Source organism: Trichosurus vulpecula, chromosome 1 (assembly GCF_011100635.1).
Source record: "Trichosurus vulpecula isolate mTriVul1 chromosome 1, mTriVul1.pri, whole genome shotgun sequence".
Classification (NCBI taxonomy): Eukaryota; Metazoa; Chordata; class Mammalia; order Diprotodontia; family Phalangeridae; genus Trichosurus; species Trichosurus vulpecula.
In genome coordinates, this window is record NC_050573.1 from 33796059 (window position 1) to 33816126 (window position 20068).

The following is a 20068-nucleotide window of genomic DNA, read 5'->3' on the forward strand; positions in this document are numbered from 1 at the left end:
GTGCCCTGTTTGCAGATACTGTCAAACGCCAGAACCTGTAGAAGAAAATAAATGTTTTGAGTGTGGAGTTCAGGAAGTAAGTAGTGGGCTTTAAAAGAGTGATGAACTCATCTTGACTTAGCTGGGAATATTCTCTGCTGGATGCAATTAAGTTCCTTTTAGGTCCTGTTGAGCTGTCTTGATCTTCTGGGGGTCTACATTAAAATCTTTTTTAGGGATCAGACAAGAAGCATAACTGCATATCTCATTTCTAATATGCCTCTAATATTCTACTGTGGTTTGATGCTTTTATCTGTTCTGTTTTTGATCAATATGTACTTAATACAATTCTGAAGCTTCACTCTTGCTGTTTTCTTAGTGTACTCAAAAAAACAAGATGGGAAGTGATTTATCATTAAACTGTTCATTGGTTCATGGGTCTCAAAATGCATTTGTTCAGAACTCTTGAAGGTGCAAACCAAAGTATTTCTCTGTATCTCAGACACTGTACCTGCCGCAGTGTACCAGATTTATCAGTTCCATTGCGTAATGGTTGCCTTTCTGATTTGTCGACAGAACCTCTGGATTTGTTTGATATGTGGCCATATAGGATGTGGACGATATGTAAGTCGGCATGCTTACAAGCACTTTGAAGAAACACAGCACACATACGCAATGCAGCTAACCAATCATCGAGTCTGGGATTATGCTGGAGGTACGAGCATACTGCTGTCACTCTGATTATCGGTCTGCCCACACATTTTATTGGGAGCAGGCATCTTCTCCACTCTTCAGTTTCCCTTTATTGCCAACAGTAAATAGCTGTCATATTTCCTACTAATTGCTGCAAACGTTGATCTCTACTGGCATGGCAGTGTAACATATTCAGTGTCCCTATTGAATAAATTGGAACAGCACGGTAATTACACCCTACAACTGCCAACCCTCTCACTGATGAAACTAAGCTGCAAAGCCTAAACTAATCCTTTTATGAACAAAATATTACCAACTCCATCATTTAGAAAATTTCAAAGAAAAGTTCTCTTTTTGTGATTTAACAGCTTATAGAGGCCCATTTCTAAGAAAACTATTTTGATTATTTTTTTCCTCTAGATAATTATGTTCATCGGTTGGTTGCAAGTAAAACTGATGGAAAGATAGTACAATATGAATGTGAGGGTGATACTTGTCAAGAAGAGAAAATAGATGCCTTACAATTAGAGGTGAAGTATTTTGGTTCTTGAATCAGTGCTTATTTTTGTTGTTTAGTGCTATAAACACTGTTTGAACTTGGATTTATCCAAGTTCAAATTATACACCAAATGACCTAAGGAGTTGCTTTTTTTAAAATGGCTGATATAACACATGTGAAGTGTTCTATATGTAGAATACCATACACATGTGTCCTGGGGGGGGATTGCCCCCAGAGAGAAATGTATTGCCATTAGGGGATTATAAAATCAAAAACTAATAATAGTGTTTTTTTGGTTCAAAAACAATTGAAGAAATATTCTCCACGTTGCTGTGGAACATACTTCAGTGGATCCGTGATTTCATCAGAGTATGTGCATCCACTCAGTACCCATCACAACCCCTCTGCACCCTTTCATCCTGCAGATTGTTCGTTTGTGGCATTCTCTAGGTCTCCCCGCTTCTGGTCCTTTACATGCTAGTATGTTGTAGTAAGAGCAATGCCGTTTTCACCCTCTTTCTGCTCTGATGCCTCATTAGGGTGTGGAAGTAACATTGACTTCTGAAGTCTAGGCTGGCCTGAGGGTGGCTAAGGCTGTAAGCTCCAGGTGTGGATCTATTGATGTGCTATGTCTCTATGTCAGTGGATGAGACTCACCATTAGTTTGGTTACAGGGTAATGTTTTGTGTGTTTGGTTGGTTTTTTGTTATAGTAACTAGAGGGAAACCGTTTATTTAGTTATATGTATAGTTTGCTATAGTAACTACAGAAAGACTATTTACTTACTAAGTTATATTAGTTGCCATCTGCTTCAGTGGAGAGAAGAATAACTCCCCAAATCAAGTGATAGGTTCTGAAATTATCAGTATCCCTCTCATGCTGCCCTTCTGTTAACCCTCATTCACATCTCACCACCTCTAAATGGCTATAGATCAGTGATCTACTTTACACCACTTCTCATGTGAAAATCACTTGATTTGGTGCTCTTGCCTACTTTAATTTCACAGGCATTTATTAAAAACCTACAGTGTGCTAGGTGCTGGATACAATGGTAACACTGCAACAGTCCCTGCCCTCAAAGACTGTTGGAGGTACCATTTATCCCCAGAGAAGTCAATGCAAAATAAATAGAGGAAGCTGCTAACAGCTGGGAGGAATCAAGAAAGGCTGTGTGTGAGAAGTGTCACTTAACCGGAATCTTGAAGGGAGCTAGGGATTCCAAGAGGAGGGTGCACATTCCAAGCATGGGGACAGCTTGTGAAAAGGTGTGGAGACATGAGGCGGAATGTTGTGTACAGAGAACAGCAAATAGGCCAGTTTGGCTGGAACACAGCATGGGTGAGGGAGTGTTGTGTAATCAGCCTGGAAAGATAGGTTTGAGCCAAGCTGTGAAGGGCTTTAAAGGCCAGAGAGGAGTTTGCATTTTATCCTAGAGGCAATAAGGAACTAGGAAAGTTTCTTAACCAGTGATGTGTTCAGACTTATGCTTTAGGAATATCAATGGGACAACTGGGGATGGGGGAGCAGGGGGAGGTGATTATGGTAGTCCAAGCACAAGAGATCATGATGGTCTGCCAAAGAGTGATGTCTGTGTCAGTCAGCAAATCAGGCATTTATTAAGCGCCTCCTGTGTACCAGACATTATTGTAAGCACTGGGGAAACCAACAAAAAAAAAAAGGCAAAATGTGGTCCCTGCCCTCATGGAGCTCATACTCTTTTGGGAGAGACAGCCTGTAAATGACACTATGCGTACACTCTCTGTTCAGAAGAGATGAAAGATAGCCTGTGAGGAAAGACCGTAGCAGCCAGGGAGACTGGGAAAGGCCTCTTACAGAAGGTAAGATTTAAGCTTCAGTCTTGAAAGAAGTCCCAGAAACTGAAAGGCAGAAGTAAGGGAACAGAGCATCCTGGGCATGGAGGTTGGTAAATGGAATGGCATGATCTATGAAGAACAGATAGACCAGGGTGGCTGCTTCATGGAGTAGGTGGAAGAAGAAGACTGGAAAGGTTGCAAGAGGCTCAGTTGTGAAGGGCTTTATATGCCCTGAAGAGAAGTTAATATTTGATCTTGGAAGTGATAAGACATGGAGTTTATTTGGGGTGGTAGGTGGGGTGGGGGAGTGACATGATCAGCCCAGAACATTAACTGTGTCTGTTAAGTGCAGAATGGGTTGGAGAGGGGAGAGACTTGAGGCAGACAGATGAGTCAGAAAGCTATCATAGCGGGGCATGCTGGCACATGCCTGTAGACCCTGAGCTACAGTGGCTACAGAACAACTACAAAGAATCTGTAAAATTTACAAAAACCAAACTTAGCCCAAAAGAAGAGATGAGAGAAGATACCTTCTTTTTTAGAAGCAGAGATCCACAGGTGTGGAACAATATACATAATGGTACATCTTTTCAATTTGTTGATTGGTTTTATTATTCTTCCTCTTTTTTAAAATCTTTTTTACAAGAGATAGGAAGTGAGAAGGGGGAAATCTAGGCAATGTAAAAACAAAATGTATCAATAAAATCTATTTTTTTAAAGACTTTACAATTGGGATGTACCCTACCAACTTAGTATATGGACTCTGTGATCCTGCTAAAATGGCCTTCTCACTGTTCCTCGCCCTTCACTATCCATGTGCTACCTCTATACCTTTGTGCCTAGAATCCACTCTCCTTATCTCAACCCCCTAACATCCCTACTTTCCTTCAAATCTCATTGTAAGCACCCTATTCTACATAAAGCCTTTCCTCTAAGCTGTATACACACACATATACACACCCCTGCCAATTCTCTCCTAACCCTAATTACAATGATTGTAAGAAAATCAAAACCTATAATGCTTAGGATTTTATACTACTTAAGGAAAAAAGCCAGAAAATAGTTGATGCAATCAGATGTTTTTCTCATAATATTCATAAAACCATGATTCTGAACACATATAGCACTAACACATAGACCAGCTTCACAAGGTACCTTACAGATGTCATTAATTTGGTAGTAAGCACTGGGGAGGTGGGATTCCTGATGTGGAAACTTTTCCCCAGTGAAGCTCAGCAATTCATTTATGTCTTATAAAGAGAGATGTCTTTAAAAGAGGAGACCAAGAGCTTGTGATTTGCCCTTTGGGGTCACATAGCAAGTTTGTGTCACCAGCAGGGCTTGAACCTAAAGACAAAGCTGACAGTCATACCACTACATCTCTGCCATTTACTGCTTTTACATTATGATTGTATGTAAATTGATGTTAATGGCCCATGAGATATAGCTGACATAAATCATACATGCTAGGAAATATACATATATGTATATGTCATTAAGAAAAGTATAGAGTTAAGTCCAGCTTATTTAGAATAGCAGACTCAACCAAAACAAAATGTCATATTGTAACTTTTATTCTTAGGTTTCTGTAAAAAAAAATTTGGTTCAGCTTTCTAAATAGATTTCAGCAACTTGCCAACAATTGTTTCATATCTATTCATATCTATATTATTCTTTCTGGTTCTAGTACTCTTATTTACTAACGAGCCAGCTAGAATCTCAACGAATCTACTGGGAAAACAAGATAGTTCGGATAGAAAAAGATACTGCTGAGGAAGTAAGTCTCCTTGTTGGTAACTGGGGAAATACTATTTTGGTCTCTAACACTGTGGAGGTATGGGGGTAAGGGGTGGAGGGGAAAATTTTGGAGGAGGATTAATTCTAAAATCTTTTCCTTCGCAGTCTGCTATCCAAAGAAAAAAGTGTTTTTCATATTAGGTGAAAACATTTAAGCCACATCTTACTTTTGAAGACTTAACCTTTTTTGTTTTTAATCTGAAGTTATCTAGTGCTGTATATAGATCTTTTTTTTTAAGAGTATGAGGACTTGTCATTTGAATCAACCATATGGTTCAGCAACTTAGAAGTACCTGATGCACAGAACCTGAACATGATTCCTAGGAACATACAATGGTGCTTTGTATGCACCATTGTAATTTGAGGGAAACAAGATTTGGCAGACTTACTAGGACTTTAGAAATTTATTGTGTGCACCATATATCAAGATTAGGTCAAAATGGACATAATTTGGACATAAAGGGTGATACCATAAGCAAATTAGGGGAGCTTGGAATAGTTTACCTATCAGATGTATGGATAAGGAAAGAATTTAGGACCAGACAAGAGATAGAGAGTATTATGAAATGTGAAATGGATGATTTTGATTTTATCCAATTAAAAAGTTTTAATGTACAAACAAAACCAATGCAACCAAAATTAGAAGGAAAGCAGAAAACTGGGAAGGAAATTTACAGCAAGTATCTCTGATAGAGGCCTCATTCTTGGATATGTAGAGAATTGAGTCAGATTTACAAGAATACAAATCATCCCCCAATTGATAAATGGTAAAAGGATATGAACAGACAGTTTTCAGATGAAGAAATCAAAGCTATCTATAGTCCTATGAAAAAATGCTCTAAATCATTATTGTCTAGAGAAATGCAAATCACCGCACACCTATCAGATTGGCTAATACAACAGAAAGGGAAAATGAAAGATTTTGGAGAAGATATGGGGAAATTGGAACACTTATGCATTTTTGGTGGAGTTGTGAACTGATGCAACCATTTTAGAGAGCAATTTGAAACTAAGGCCAAAGGGCTGTAAAACTGTGTATACCGTTTGATCCAGTATTACCCCTACTGTGTGTGTATCTAAAAGAGATCATAAAAAAGGGAAAAGAACCTATTTGTACAAAAATATTTATGGTAGCTCTTTTTGTGGCTAAGAATTAGAAATTGAGGGGACCTCAGTTGGAGAGTGGCTGAACAAGTTGTGGTATATGGTTGTGATGGAATACCATTGTGCTATAAGAAATAACAATCAGGATGGCTTCAGAAAAACTGGAAAGACTTACATGAATTGATGCAGAATGAAGTGAGCAGGACCAAGAGAACATTGTACACAGTAGCAGCAATATTGTATGATGAACAACTTGTGAATGATCTATCATCAATATAATGATCCAAGTCCAAAAAAATTTTTTTTTATGATGTGCCTTATACACCCTGGAGAGTTTCAGTTCAGTAAGCATTTATTGAGCACCTACTGTGTGTGAGGCACTCCAGAAAGAGAGTGCAAAAGGAGGTAGTCAGGTTCCAGAAGAGTATTTAGTATAGTGATTCTTGATCTTTTATAATTCCCACATTCCTCATGAAGTGGACTGGGTGGCATATTCTTTTAAAGTGAATTAAAATAATTTTGGCTAAAGAATTTTGTGACCTTCCTTTTGATAAGTGGAATCACCATAAATATTGCAAAGCTGGAACTGAGAACCACTTCTTAGGTGGATTAGGCCTTCCCCAGACCTCAGGATCCAAGGCACAGCCTCCGCTTGGGCTAATGCCCAGTTGTCATGTGACCCTTGGATTACCTGCCACTTAACCTGTGAAAGAGAAGGAACTAGATCTGTTGAGTTCCTGATAGATTTAAGCTTGAAATATGCTGTCACCACCACATTTTTAATAAGAGGAAAAAACTAAGACACTAATCTTCCCAGCAAGAGAATTGCTTAATGCTAAGGATTTATAATTTAAAAAATATTTCATACTCTTTGAGGATATGTAGATTGTGATAGGTGGGAAAGGGGGTGCTCTTCAAAGGCTTTTGGTTGTTGGCATTCCCTCTACTAGTTGCTGGTGCTTTCTTGTTCAGGTGACCTCATATGATTCCTGTTTGTGTATCTTCACTATAATTCATCACTGAGCCCATACTTGAAGCCTCTCTGGCTTGGTAAAACTAGCCAGAGCTTGTATTCTTCTGAAATAGCCTGGGAAGAGCCCAGGATCAACCCCTTCTCCACACTAACTAAGGCATTAAAGTACCACTTCAACAGTTGTACTTTTCCTTACCCTTTCAGTAGTCCCTAAAAATTAACTGATTTTATTCAAACTGCTATGAAAAATGACCTTGACAGAGTCAAAGATCAACCTACTGGCAATTTATTAGTGACTAGGGAGAGAAGATATATAATGGAAACTACTCCACAACCTTGATTACAGGTCTTATGGTGACCAGCATTGGTGTTGCAACTTAGGATGCTTTATGCAAACAACCTGTCACGGTCATCTCGTGGTATTGTACCCTTTAGGATTCTTTTGGATTAGTTGCTTCATAGCAGTGATGATGCAACAAATAAAGGAAGCCAATACAGACAAAAATTTTGAAATAAGCCCTTCTTACCATAGGGCCCTACTAGAAAACTGTGGCTTTTAATATGAGTTTTCTGCATTCTATGTGTAGTTCTTGATAACCAGGGGTTGGTTGTCTAGGTGACAAATTATTTTGGCCCTTTTGTTTTTCCTTCCTTCTGTCTATTTTTTGACATTTTTACTGGCCTTTAGACCTATTCAAGCTAGGATTCTGCTATGAGGAGATAAAACTGAAATTAATTGACTTATTGTTCCATCAAATCATTTAATTGTTTTGGGGGTTTTGTTGGGGTTTTTGTTAATTTCTTGTAAAAAGTTAGTACCTGGCTGGAGAAGACCAAAATTAACTGAATTTAAATTGATGTTGTTCAATTAATGCAATAAAAACAATATTGTAAAGACAAACAAGTTAGAAAGATATAAGAACTCTCATCAACACAAGAACAAACCACAATTCCAGCCAATTCATGATCAGACATTGTTCTGACTTAAGCACTTTTAATTGTAGCATTCTTTTTTTTTCCTGAAACTTTTTACTGTGTATAGTCATGTTGCACTGCAATAGTAAGAGGCCAGGCCACAGAAGTGTTGACGTGTTCAGGAGAAACTATCAATAGGGCAGATGCTATGGGTTGCATTACCGAATCTGTCTCCATCTTGACCTCCCTTTTGAACTCCAAATATGGATCTCTTACATGACATCTCATTGTGGAAACTTCAAGCTCAGCTTGTCCACAACCAAGTTTGTTATCTTCCCATTAAATTTTTTTCTCCTAAGTTCATTATTTCTGCCTGTAGCATGATCATTTACTCCTATGTCCCTTGTTCATGTTGTCTTTGACTCTTCTCTCATAACTAGTCAGCAAACATTAAGTATTTATCATGTGGTAGATAATGTGCACCGGAGGTACAAAGACAGAGAACAGTCCCTGCCCTCAAGGAGCTTACATTCCAATTGGGGAAACATGTCAGTAACTAGATACATACAAGATATCTGCAGAATAGATGGGGTTTTGGAGGTCCAAGAGGAAATTGGAGATGTATGTTTGACTAGTTCAGGAGAAAGACTAGGGCTAGATATGTAGATCTGAGAATAATTTGCAAAAAAGTGATAATTGAGAACTGATGAAGACATAGTAGAGGATGATATCTGATTGATGTGAGACGAGGAGAGAAGGGGAAGTCTTAGAGAAAGACCTCAGTATTTTTGTCGTCATAGGAAGCTAAGGTCTCCTTAGCTGAGAGGGTGTGGAGAGGGAGTCCGATATGAGACTTGAGGAAAGAAGACATGTTTGGAACAGCTTTCTTTGGTGGGTGGAATAGCAAGTTGATTAGGGAAGTACAAAAGAATTTCAGCTCTTTTCAGTAGTACACAAAAAGGAACAAAGGAGGAGGATGAGTGGGAGTAATCCAAATTTGGAATTTGGCAAGGTGTGATTGGTTTTGGGACATGAGGGCAAAGTCTTAAGGGCATCTCTGCAACATCTCTTGTATTTGTCTTACCCTCTTACGCCCTGTTGTGTCATGGACTTTGTTCATCAAGAGTTTATTTTAAATTTTATTTTTCTCATTGATTTTCTTAATACAATTTCCAAGGAACATGGAGATGCAGTGGATTGTTGAGAAGTGTTTGATAAAAAATAAATTAAGCACCAAAGAGATCAAAGAGGAAAAGGTCCTATCTATACAAAAAATATTTATAAGGGCTGTCTCTGTTGTGACAAAGAACTAGAAACTAAGAGGATGCCCATCATTTGGGGAATGGTTGAGCAAATTATGATACATGAATGTAATGGAATATTATTGTGCCATAAGAAAAGATGGAAGTTGAATTTAGAGAAACCTGGTGACAACTTCTATGAACTGATGCAAAGTGAAGTGAGCAGAACCAGGAGAACAGTTTACACCATAACATCAACAGTATAAAAATGAACGGTTTTGAAAAACTTAAGAATTCTGATCATAGTAATAATCAACCATGAGTCCAGAGGACTGATGATGAAGAATGCTGTCCACCTTCTGGCAGAAGGGTGACAGATTAATATGCAGAATGAGACACATGTTTTTTGACATGGCCAACGTGGCTGGGAGTTTGTTTTCCAATACTTAATTGTTACAAGGATTTTGATTTTGTTTGAAAAAGTGCTAAGTGGAGCAGGAAAAAATGCTTGACAATGGGAAGAAAAAAACAGGCTAAGATGTTGACCATTTCTGTTGTACACAGTTTAGTTGTTCAAAGTCTAGAAGCTACCACTGAAAATAATAACTGTTAATGACAAATTTACAGGAGTTTGTCCTGCCTGAAGTATAGATATAATATCTGTTTGTACTTTCAGATTAACAACATGAAGACTAAATTTAAAGAAACAATTGAAAAATGTGATACTCTGGAGCATAGACTCAATGATCTCCTGAAAGAAAAGCAATCTGTGGAAAGAAAGTATGTATTTGGTTCTGCATTTAAAGGATTTTTTTAAGTTAAGCCCTCAAATAATGGGATAATTTCCATAACAGTTATGGGAACATTCTAAATATTATGAAGTAGTGTTTATACTTAGAAAAATGTTTTCATCGTCAGTATTTCATGACCCAGCATGTTCTTTCCCCTTTATATATAGCACCTGCCTGCTTTTGGACCTCCCGTTGAGTGGAAAATGGGGTATTTATCTTTAAAAGTCTTCTCATGCAATCTGTATTATTAATACAGTGTTAATATAGTCTCCCTTTTTTGTCTCCAGGAGCAATTTCTCTATTTCCATAGTTAGCCATTCTTAGGAACATAAGGATAACTGGATGGAGTCATCCTGGTACATATAATAGAGAGGGCTCTTCCAGGCCAGAAATACAGTGTACCTTAAAGGAGGGGAGGGCAGGGTGATGAATGCTGAGCAAAAGATTAACCAGCTGTGGATCAGAACATAGCCTGCTGCAGGTGTTTGGGAAGAAAGGCAAGTATTACAGAATTAAAGAGCTTTCTTGGGTTTTCTGGGTGCCCTCTAGAGGCAATTGTTTATTTCTTGTGTGCCCTGAGAGAAGGAGAGGCAGGTCCATATACCACTTAGTCTTGAAATTAATTTTGAGAACATAATCCCCCTCCTTGTGCAGTATGTCCATTGAGGTCAGAGCCCTTGACTTTCCAAGAATGCTATTTTCCTCATAATTTCCTCATCCACACTGCCATCTCCCAAGGACCCCACCCAGCTACGGACAGACAGAAAAGATTGGTAGTTGTGGCTGCGCTATAACATGCTCGTGAATTTTCAAATCCAGATACTTTTTTTGATGTTCTGAATAATCCATGAGTGTGTTACTGTGATACTCTAAATGTGTTAGCTAGAGAAGAGTACTGCTCAGAGATTCTTGATCCTAACGGTAGTAAAATGCTCTGCCTCACCAACGTGGGAAAGGGCCTACCTGGAGGCTTGGTTCCCCCACTGGTATGCAGAGCAGAGAGGGTGAGAATGGTGAAAAACGAGTTTTTGTGTTGCTCTGTTTTTGAAAGGTGCACACAGCTGAATGTAAAACTAGCCAAACTCTCCACCGAGCTCAAAGAAGAGCAAGAAATGAACAAGTGTTTGCGAGCCAATCAGGTCCTCCTGCAAAACAAGCTCAAGGAGGAGGAGAAAGTTCTGAAGGAAACTTGTGATCAGAAGGACATGCAGATCACAGAGATCCAGGAGCAGCTGCGGGATGTCATGTTCTACCTAGAAGCCCAGCAGAAAATTAATCACCTGCCAGCCGAGACCCGGCAGGAGATCCAGGAGGGACAGATCAACATTGCCGCGGCGAGCTCCCCTTCAGTCGGAGGCACAGGGAAGCTGCCCTCCAGGAAGGGCCGGGGCAAGAGAGGCAAGTGAGCCTCTTCTGAGTGAGCACATGTGGCTAAGACAGCGGCCCCTGTCGCCGGGAGGTTGTCAGGGGCTGCCAGCTCAATGTGAGGTCGGTTACTGAATAAGTAAGTACACCAAGTGAGGATCAACTTGGAATTGTTTGGATCTTTTTTTTCCTAGTGTGTTGTTTAATGAGTTATGGGGGTTTGTGACCAGGACAGCTAATGGGAATTGGCAGGTATTTAAAAGGCTTTTTCTTTAAACTGTTATATTTAGCTAACCTCTTGACATGTTTTAATTGCCATTTTGCCTTCCAAATTTGCCCAAAACGAACTCTGCATTTTTTCAGCTGTACTTGTTGAGTTGGCATATTTCACACTTAAGTCCAGGGGTCAATTTTTTATATTAAGAAAAAGTTTAAAATCTCAATGAAGATTTCCTAGGCACGGAAGTACCAAAGGACCCTTGGAGCAGTAGCAGCTGCAAAGGTCAAGAAAACAGGCACATTTAAAGCTGGAAAATCCATTCAGTCGTTCCAGAAACATTTGTCAGAAGTTGGTCCTGTTGGATACTAATGAGCATAAGTCCTTTCTATCATTGATGTATGGACCCTGCTAGAGGGGAATGGAAAGGTTATGACTCTGAAGTCTAAAGGTTTAGTGATTGTTGCCCAGAGTCTTACCAACAACCTCCTCCCTCGTGAGTGCGCTTGCTCCAGCAGATTGGACATCGAGCCAAATAAACTGACCAAGCAGAACAGCCAAGTTGGACATTTAATTTAGGTGGGGGTATGTGGCGTACCTGTCCTGCCAGCTGTGCTTTCTGCTGTATTTAGTGCTGATTAAATATTCATATAGGTTACATTCCATGTTGAGCTAGAGGCTAAAATAAACTTTGGAAGGAAAAAATCTCCAAAGACTAAATTGCACCTGAATTAGAGAATAGGGAATTTGACATAGCCACTTCACAAATGACCGTTTCTCTTGATCCCCAGTGGTGGGTCAGCTACTTAATCTAGAACCTCAAACTACAGCGTGGCTCGTAGATATGCAGAGCAAAATTAAAGGAAGAACAGTATTGCCTGTCGGCCTTTAGCCTTGAGTAAAACGAGCAGCAGAGTAAATTACACAGCAAAAACTGTTAGGTCCTGGATTTTTTAATGCAAGTTAATCAGTTTGTTTCCAAATTATCACATTTCAGAATTATTTTTTGATGGTGATTTGGCTACATCATCACCTTGTACTTCAGAATCTCATCTACAGTTTATTAGTACACCAGCTGTATCTTTCCTCTTTGTTCTTCTGACTTGCTGCTACAGCATTTCTAAGGAATTTTTCTCACATAAATATTCTTAAACGTTCTCAGTCCTTTCCTAGTGTAGACCTACTAGACAGGTTGACTTGGCCTTAGGTACAGATCTATCTTAAAACCTTAGTGGGCGTGTAAAACAGAGTCAGATTCTCTCTCCTATAGAAATTCTATTTTATTTAAAATATATTTTTACACTAGCTAGAATCCTGCTTTTTGGCCAAGAGCTTGTGTTGCATGTCTGACCGTTCAGAAGCTGAAATAGTGATCTAATTAAGAGAATTAGAATTAGTTTAGAAGTGTGCAGTATCCTTTCTACAGGCTCACTACACCATAAAATAAGAAAATAACCAGGTGGGAAAGCAGTGATTTTTCACAAGGGGTAGAACTAAGTAATAAGATGAAAGGCTATGCCAGGGAAATAAACAAAAAGTAAAGGTAATAATTGGAGGGAAAGATGTTTATCGTAAAGTCTTAACTAGACAAAGTATATTTTTAAAAATTGTTTGTTTTGAAATTCATGTATTTTGAATTTAACTGCGTTTCAGAAGGATGGGTGGGTTAGGGAGGGAAGCTGCTACTGCATTTTCCAAGATGGAAATGGGCCACTTACCATCCCTACACTACCTTGGATGGGGAAATTACATTAAAATTGCTCAGCTTTGGAATGACTCTTGTCTGAGTGTGATTTTTATGTCTTGAATTGAAAACTGATTAGGGATGTGCCATTCGTTAATATTTTGGGGGAGAGTATTGGTGGCTTGGGTACCATCAGCCCCTGATTTCTGAGCTTAGGATAGGGAAGCAGAGGAAGTGGCTTCTGTATACCCTTAGTTATTCAGTCACTTAGACAACAGAAACTCTGGCTGAAAAACAATTTATCTTGGGACAGGACTCTCCCCTGTTTGTTGTCAAAGAGCTTGTTCACTGATAGACACACAGTGTATGTCTTTGAGGAACCTTTCCCTTGCAGAGCACCCTGGGTCACCTGCAAGACACATAGTACATCCAGTCCAACAAGCATTTGTTAAGCACCTGCTGTTCTGGAGCAGCAATCACAAGGCCCATAAAACAGTCCTTGTCCTCAAGGAGTATGCATTCTAATGGGGTAATGCTTTAAGCAGCTAAATAAATACATAGTCGGAAGAGAAGGAAGCAACAGCTAATAGCCAAGCAGATTAGAAAAGGCTTCTCGGAGCAGGTGACCCCTACCATCACCACAGTGATCACTTCCTTGGCATTCACACCTTTACTGGGGAGTTCCTGGACACACTGGGAGACATAATTCAAAGGTGGGCAGACTTCAGTCAGTCCCCAGAGGTCTGTCTGCATAGGGTGCAGAGTTATGTGTTGCAAGTGTCCCTCATTAGATGGCTGGAATAGACTCATTGCAAGGGATTCACTCACTGTCTAGCACAACAGGGCTTTCTCAGTCTTCACTGTCACTGCTACCTGGGGTCCAGTGAATCATGAGGCATTGACCCAGGCAGGCAGGATGATGTCATGACCATCTGAAGGGGAAGTAATTTGTCATGCATAAGTCTGGGAGCAAGGAAAGTGCACATTCTTTCTGATCTCAGACACTTGTGAGCCTGTGCCCCTATGTAAGTCAGCTAATGATGTGCATAGTGCTCTGCCCCAAAGGTGTGAGGGTCAAATGAGAATATTATGAAAGGTGCTGTGCAAAGCTTAAACTGCATTATAAATGGCAGCCATTATTACTGTCATAACCTAGTGCAGCTAATCGTTGTCTGTGACCAGATGTGAACATATGAAGAGACCTGGCCCTCTGTCCACTGAGCCATTCCAGCTGCCCAAAGCATTCATGAAGCACCTACTAAGTGCCAGGCAGTGTGCTCAACATTTTCCCAAATGTATTATTTGGGAAAATGGATTAAGAGGCTATTGTAACAGTCTGTGTAGGTGACAATAAGGGTCCTACCAGATGTCACTGAGAATAGGGAGGAGAATGGTTGTGAGAAGTGTTAGTACAAGCAATCAAGTTGACTTTGTGATCTGTCAAGCTTAAGAAACTTCCCAGGACCTCTGTCTAAAAATTTTTATAGTCTTTGAAGATAAAAAATGTCATTTGCTAATACAGATTGCAAATCGCTATTAGGCAGAAGCAGGACCAAGACTCCTGCACAAGCTTGTTTTAATTACAAAAGACAATCTCAAATCCAGGCTCAGAGACTTGACACATTTACTAGCTGTGTGACCTTAGGCAAGTCACTTAACCCCAATTGCCCTGCCCCCTGCTCCCCCCCAAAAAGTCTCTACTAATAGTGATAGCTGATACATAGTGCTTTAATGTTTGCTGAGTGCTTTTGCACAGTCTCTGAGCACATACAGCAAGCACTTAATGTTTATTTCCTTCCTCCTTTGATGCCCCCCCAAATTACTGAACTATGCATACCCTTTGACCTAACCTATACCCCGAAGACATAATAGTAATAGTATTTATGTAGCACTTTTAAGGTTTGCAAAGCATCGTCTTGTCCTCACAACAACCCTGGGAAGTTGTTTGCCCTTTGTTTCAAAGAGGATCAGTGACAATATGGGGTGAGATCTTGACTCACTTTGTGAATTGGATTTAAGTGAGGCAAAGTTGCACCAAGTCTTCCGCCTCACTCTCTTACTGAAGTCCAGGGGCAAGACAAAAGTCAGAATGACTGGTGATAGCCCAGGATGCAGTGGATGACCTTGACGTCTTCATGTCTGACCAGGCTCTAAGAGCTCTCCAGCACCTGCTTCAGCCGCCTTTGGAACAAATTACCCTCGTCCAACCATTCCACCAGGGGAAGTCTTCGCCTGCTTGGAGCAGACACCCCTCCCACCAACTACAAGTTTGAGGCCTGTTGGTTACCCTCAACCTGGTTTCGTCCATTTGTCAAGGTGGTTTTCCGGGGGCGTGGCTGCTGTGCATACTACAGCTTCACATCTTGGAGCTGCAGGTGAGAGTTGAGTAAAGGTGGATGAGTAGCCCTGAAAACACCAGAGGTGTTGGTCCATGAACCCCTTTACTATCTTCATTTTACAGATGAAGAAACTGAAACTGAGAGCAGTTAGTGAGTTGCCCAGGAATATAGCTAGTAATTTACTTAGGCCACATTTGAACTCAGGTTTAACTGACTCTACGTGTAGCATGCTATATACTCTTGTATCCCCTAGCTGCCTCTCAAAGAAAGGAAAAGGAAACATAGGTACAAAAATAGAGCACCTCTTTTTTGGTGGCAAAGAATTGGAAAATAAGGGGTCCCATCATTTGAGGACTGTTTGAACAAGTTATGGTATCTGAATGTGATAGAATTCTCTTGTGCTATAAGAAATGATGAAAGGGATGGTTTCAGAGAAACCTGGAAATCCCTTTATGAGCTGATAAAGTGTGAAGTGTGCAGAACAGCATTATAAAGACAAGCAACTTGGAAAGACTTAAGAACTCTGGATCAACGCAATGACTCCAGAGGACACGTGGTGAAACATGCTGCCCACCTTCTAAGAGCTAGTAGGCAAAATATGAAGATTGAGCCACTTGAGGATATGGACAACGTGGACGTTGGCTTTACTTGACGATGTAAATTTGTCACAAGAGGTTTGGTATTTGTTTTTAATGGGGGAGGGAGAAGAAATAAATGCTTATTGGGAAGAAATCAAATTTTAAAAAGTGCTTTATATGTATTTTTTCACCTAATGCTCACAGCAACCTTATGAAATACATACTACAGGCATTATCCCCCCTTTTTTTTTCTTTAAGTCTTTTTGGTCTGCCTCTGATTTTTTTATTGTGGAAACTAGTTGGCAACAGCCCTGTAACTCCATCTTAGAGAGCTGCATGAGGCCCAGGGTCAGAAAACCAAAATGTGTCAAAGGCAAGGTCTTCTTGACCCCAAAGCCAGCCCTCCTTCCACTATTTTGTTGTTCAGTCATTTTCAGTTGTGTTTGACTCTTTGTGACCCCATTTGAGGTGTTCTTGGCATTCCTTTGCCATTTCCTTCTCCAGCCTTTCCACTATAAAACTCTAAGAAAACTGAGTCTGACAGAGGGCTAAGTCACTTGCACATGATCTCACAACTAGGAAATGTCAGGGGCAGGATTGGGCCTTGCTTTTCATCCTGAAACTTCACTCCAGCCCTGGAATTCACACTTCGGAAGTGCCCTTTTTGTCCAGTTGGATAGCTCCTCCCAGAGCCTCCATTTAAGGAGAGCGCCCACCTGTATCTCCTTCCTTCACCAGCTTTTCAGCTTCCTTTTGTGTATTGTCTTTCTCCTTGAGATCAGGGACTATCTCTTTTCCTTAGTATTTCTATTCCCATTAGTACAGTGCTTGACATGTATAGTAAATGCTTAGTAAAGTTGACTGACATCTCCATTCCACGTTGTCTCCTTTTTTCCCCCACAGTCTCTCAACTATAATGATACATACTTTGTTTATTATCACTTGGCTCTGAATCGTCTGATCTCAGAACCCCTATTTTGAGCCCTCACACACTGCCAAGGAAGGATTTAGTACGAGACTAAGAGATTGTACGTGGCAAACCCTCAAGGACTGCCCAGATGATTTTTATAAAGCATTTCTTAAATGTTTACTAAGTGCCAGATAAACAAATACAAGTAAGCACCCTCCTCTCAGATACCTTACATCCTAATAAGGAAAGATTACAATACTCTGTAGGAGTTTGGCACAGAGATGGTAGTAGTGTGGTGGACCTCAGAAGGGAAAAGATACTTTGAAATCTCCGCAGGAACGACGCAACGAGTTGTTTGAGTTCCAGGGGAAGGAAGCCAGAACTCAGGCTATCCAAGCATGGTTGGGAAGGTGTACAAAGTGGAACAGGTTTGGGATGATGAATCTAAGTGTGAGATATTTGCACTAGGAGCAGGAATATATTAGGCAACATGTGGGACAAGGAACCAAACTAAAATCCCATCTCTCTCAAGGCTTTCTCCAACCCCTCTTCGTTCTAGTGCCTTCCCTCTGTTAATTATTTCCTATTTATCCCATCTGCTTTGTATGTATTTGTTTGCATGTTGTCTTCCACTGGAAGCCCTTGAGGCCAGGGACTCTTCTTTTTGTATCCCCAATCAGTAAACGTTAGGTGTCTACTATGTGACAAGCACTGTACTAAGCTCTGGGGACACCCCCCACCAAAAAAAGGCAAAAAACAGCCTCTGCCCTTATGGAGCTCAGAGTTTACTGGGGGAGATGACTTGTTAATAATATATACAAATAAGTTCTATCCAGGATAAACAGGAAATAATTAGCAGTGAGAAGCACTGGAATTTAGAGGGGTTGGAAAAGGCAAGGTAGTGGGATTTTAGTTGAGACTTAACAGAAGCCAGGGAGGCCAGGAGGCAGAGCTGGGAAAGTGCTGCAGGCATAAGGGACAGCCACTGAGCACAGTGCCTGGCACACTGTAGGTGCTTCATAAATGTTCTAACTTAACCATGAGCAGATCCTTCCACCTCTAGGATTGCAGGATTCTTAGCCGCCACAGCTCACAGCTTTTCTTCCTACAAAAAAGGCAATTGACAAAAGCTTCCAAGGGGCCCCTGGAAAATTTGTAGTTCAGTCATGTCCAGCCCATGTCCAGTCATGAGCCCATGTCCAGTCATGACCCATTTGGGGTTTTCTTGGCAAAGATACTGGAGTGGTTTGCCATTTCCTTCTCCAGTTCATTTTACAGATGAGGAGACCAAGGCAAACAGGCTGAAGTGACTTGCCCAGAGTCACACAGCTCGGAAGTGTCTAAGGCCAGATTTGAACTCCGGAATATGAGTCTTCCTGACTTCAGGCCTGGCACTATCCACTGCACCGCTTAGCTGCCCCTAGGTTTTTAGTTTGCCCCATTAAGAGGATGAGGAGCATCCAGCAATTTGAGAAACCTCTTGTGGATATCACTTTACGTTTCCATACCACTTAATGTTAAGAGACTCCAGCTCTCACTAAAGGAAATGTTGAACAATTAATTTCTGGGCCAGAGGAATGGATGACATGAAATAACCTAGTTTAAAAAAAAATAGTAATACTAATAATTGGCACTTGTAAGAAGGAAATGAAGTTGTAACCATACGGTCACATTCCCGGGGGAAAAAGTTAGTTTTAGATATTTCAAATTGTGACTTCACAGCCAGATGGTTGGAAAAGCATTTTCCACAAATATTCTTTTGCTAGAGACTTGAACCATGTTCCCAGCCATTCCAACAGGCTAAAAAATAACCACAGGAACTTGGAACTTCAGCCTTTAACTCTTTGTCTTAGAATAACCAAAAGGCCATATGAGAACCTTCTGAGGGGTACCTCATTTGCCCCTAACACAAGAAAAACAATCTTTCGGATTTTAAAAAAATCATTTATTTCCTTGCTGCAGAAAGTCAGCACCAACTGGATTCAATCCCAACCAGGGCCATCTGAGAGACACGCATGATTCTGCAGCCAGATAATCTTTGCTCCTTCCCTAATTCCCTTCCTTCCCCACCCCCAATTCAGCCCAGCACATTCACCTTTAATTATGTGGGAACATGGTGTGGCTTGGGGCCACTGCCAGCAATCTCTCCAACTGGACTGCGGAGGGCACTGTGCTGTAGGCTTGACTCTATAAACATATACACAGTGTACCACAGAGCTCCTGCCAACCCTGCACTTTTCTCCTTGGCTGGGCTCCTGGATTTTCAGGCAATCAGTCCGCAATAGTAACTACAAAAAAAAACATTTTGGTTTTTCTTTCTTTCTCTTCGCAATGTTCCTCTTCCCAACTGCTGCTTTGGTCCTGTAACAGTTGTAAACAAGAATGAATCACTGCCTTACAGTAACAAAACCACCTCAAAGATTAATAATATCCATCCTACCCACCCCCCCTTATCTTCTCTTTTCCATAGTATCTTCCTTTTATGGCTCTGGGGAGAAAGCTGTCTTTTGGGTGAACTCTTAAAAACTCATTGTCTTTTCACCTTCTGATATGACATCCTTGGGGATTTTTTTTCTCCCGTGTGGGAATAAAGGTTACTGATTCTTAAAAGCCCTACTTTTATTGCTCAGTTACTGGTAGACTAGTGGAACTGGGAGATCCCAGGCCCCAACTGTTTAATCCTAGTGAAGCAGTGGGGTGAATTTGATGTCTTTCGGTCTCTGGCATATACTGGGAGAGCTGAGGAACTGCTGTTTTGCCTGAAGCAAATAATAGTGGCAGTACTAATAAACTGACATTGTATGGTGTTTTCAAGTTTGCAAAGCACTTTGCAAATATTATTTGATTTGATTCTGCTATAAGGATGTGGCCCCCTTTAGATGTAGCAAGACTGAAGGTTAGAAGTGGGGAAAATAAAGACATTGCAGTGTGAAAGTGAAGCATCTCCAGATTGAAAGGAAGCATCGGAACCTTAAAAAGAGTCTGAGGCTTGAATAGCTCAGCTGCAAATGAGTAGGCCAGTAAAGACAATGAACCTGCTCAGAGGGCACGGATTGCTTTTTTGTCCCCAGCTATTCTGTCAGAGACCTTGCAAGAAGGAAAGGGAATTGTAACCAGCTGATTACCATAAGTCAGAGTAGATTCCCTCCTGAGGAAATTTACTCAGAAC

The 20068-nt window shown here is 40.6% G+C and overlaps 1 protein-coding gene across 1 annotated transcript in view; it reads left to right on the forward strand.

The window, feature by feature from the left end:
• The window catches only part of LOC118855398 (BRCA1 associated protein), a 28578-nt gene extending 15413 nt beyond the window's left edge, over positions 1–13165 (forward strand). The window contains exons 7-12 of the mRNA XM_036765496.1: positions 1–76; positions 556–694; positions 1093–1202; positions 4673–4762; positions 9692–9795; positions 10858–13165. Of these exons, the coding sequence (XP_036621391.1) occupies positions 1–76; positions 556–694; positions 1093–1202; positions 4673–4762; positions 9692–9795; positions 10858–11212 (874 nt within the window). The 3' untranslated portion in view covers positions 11213–13165. The remainder of the gene's footprint in view (positions 77–555; positions 695–1092; positions 1203–4672; positions 4763–9691; positions 9796–10857) is intronic.
• The last annotated feature ends 6903 nt before the right edge of the window (positions 13166–20068 follow it).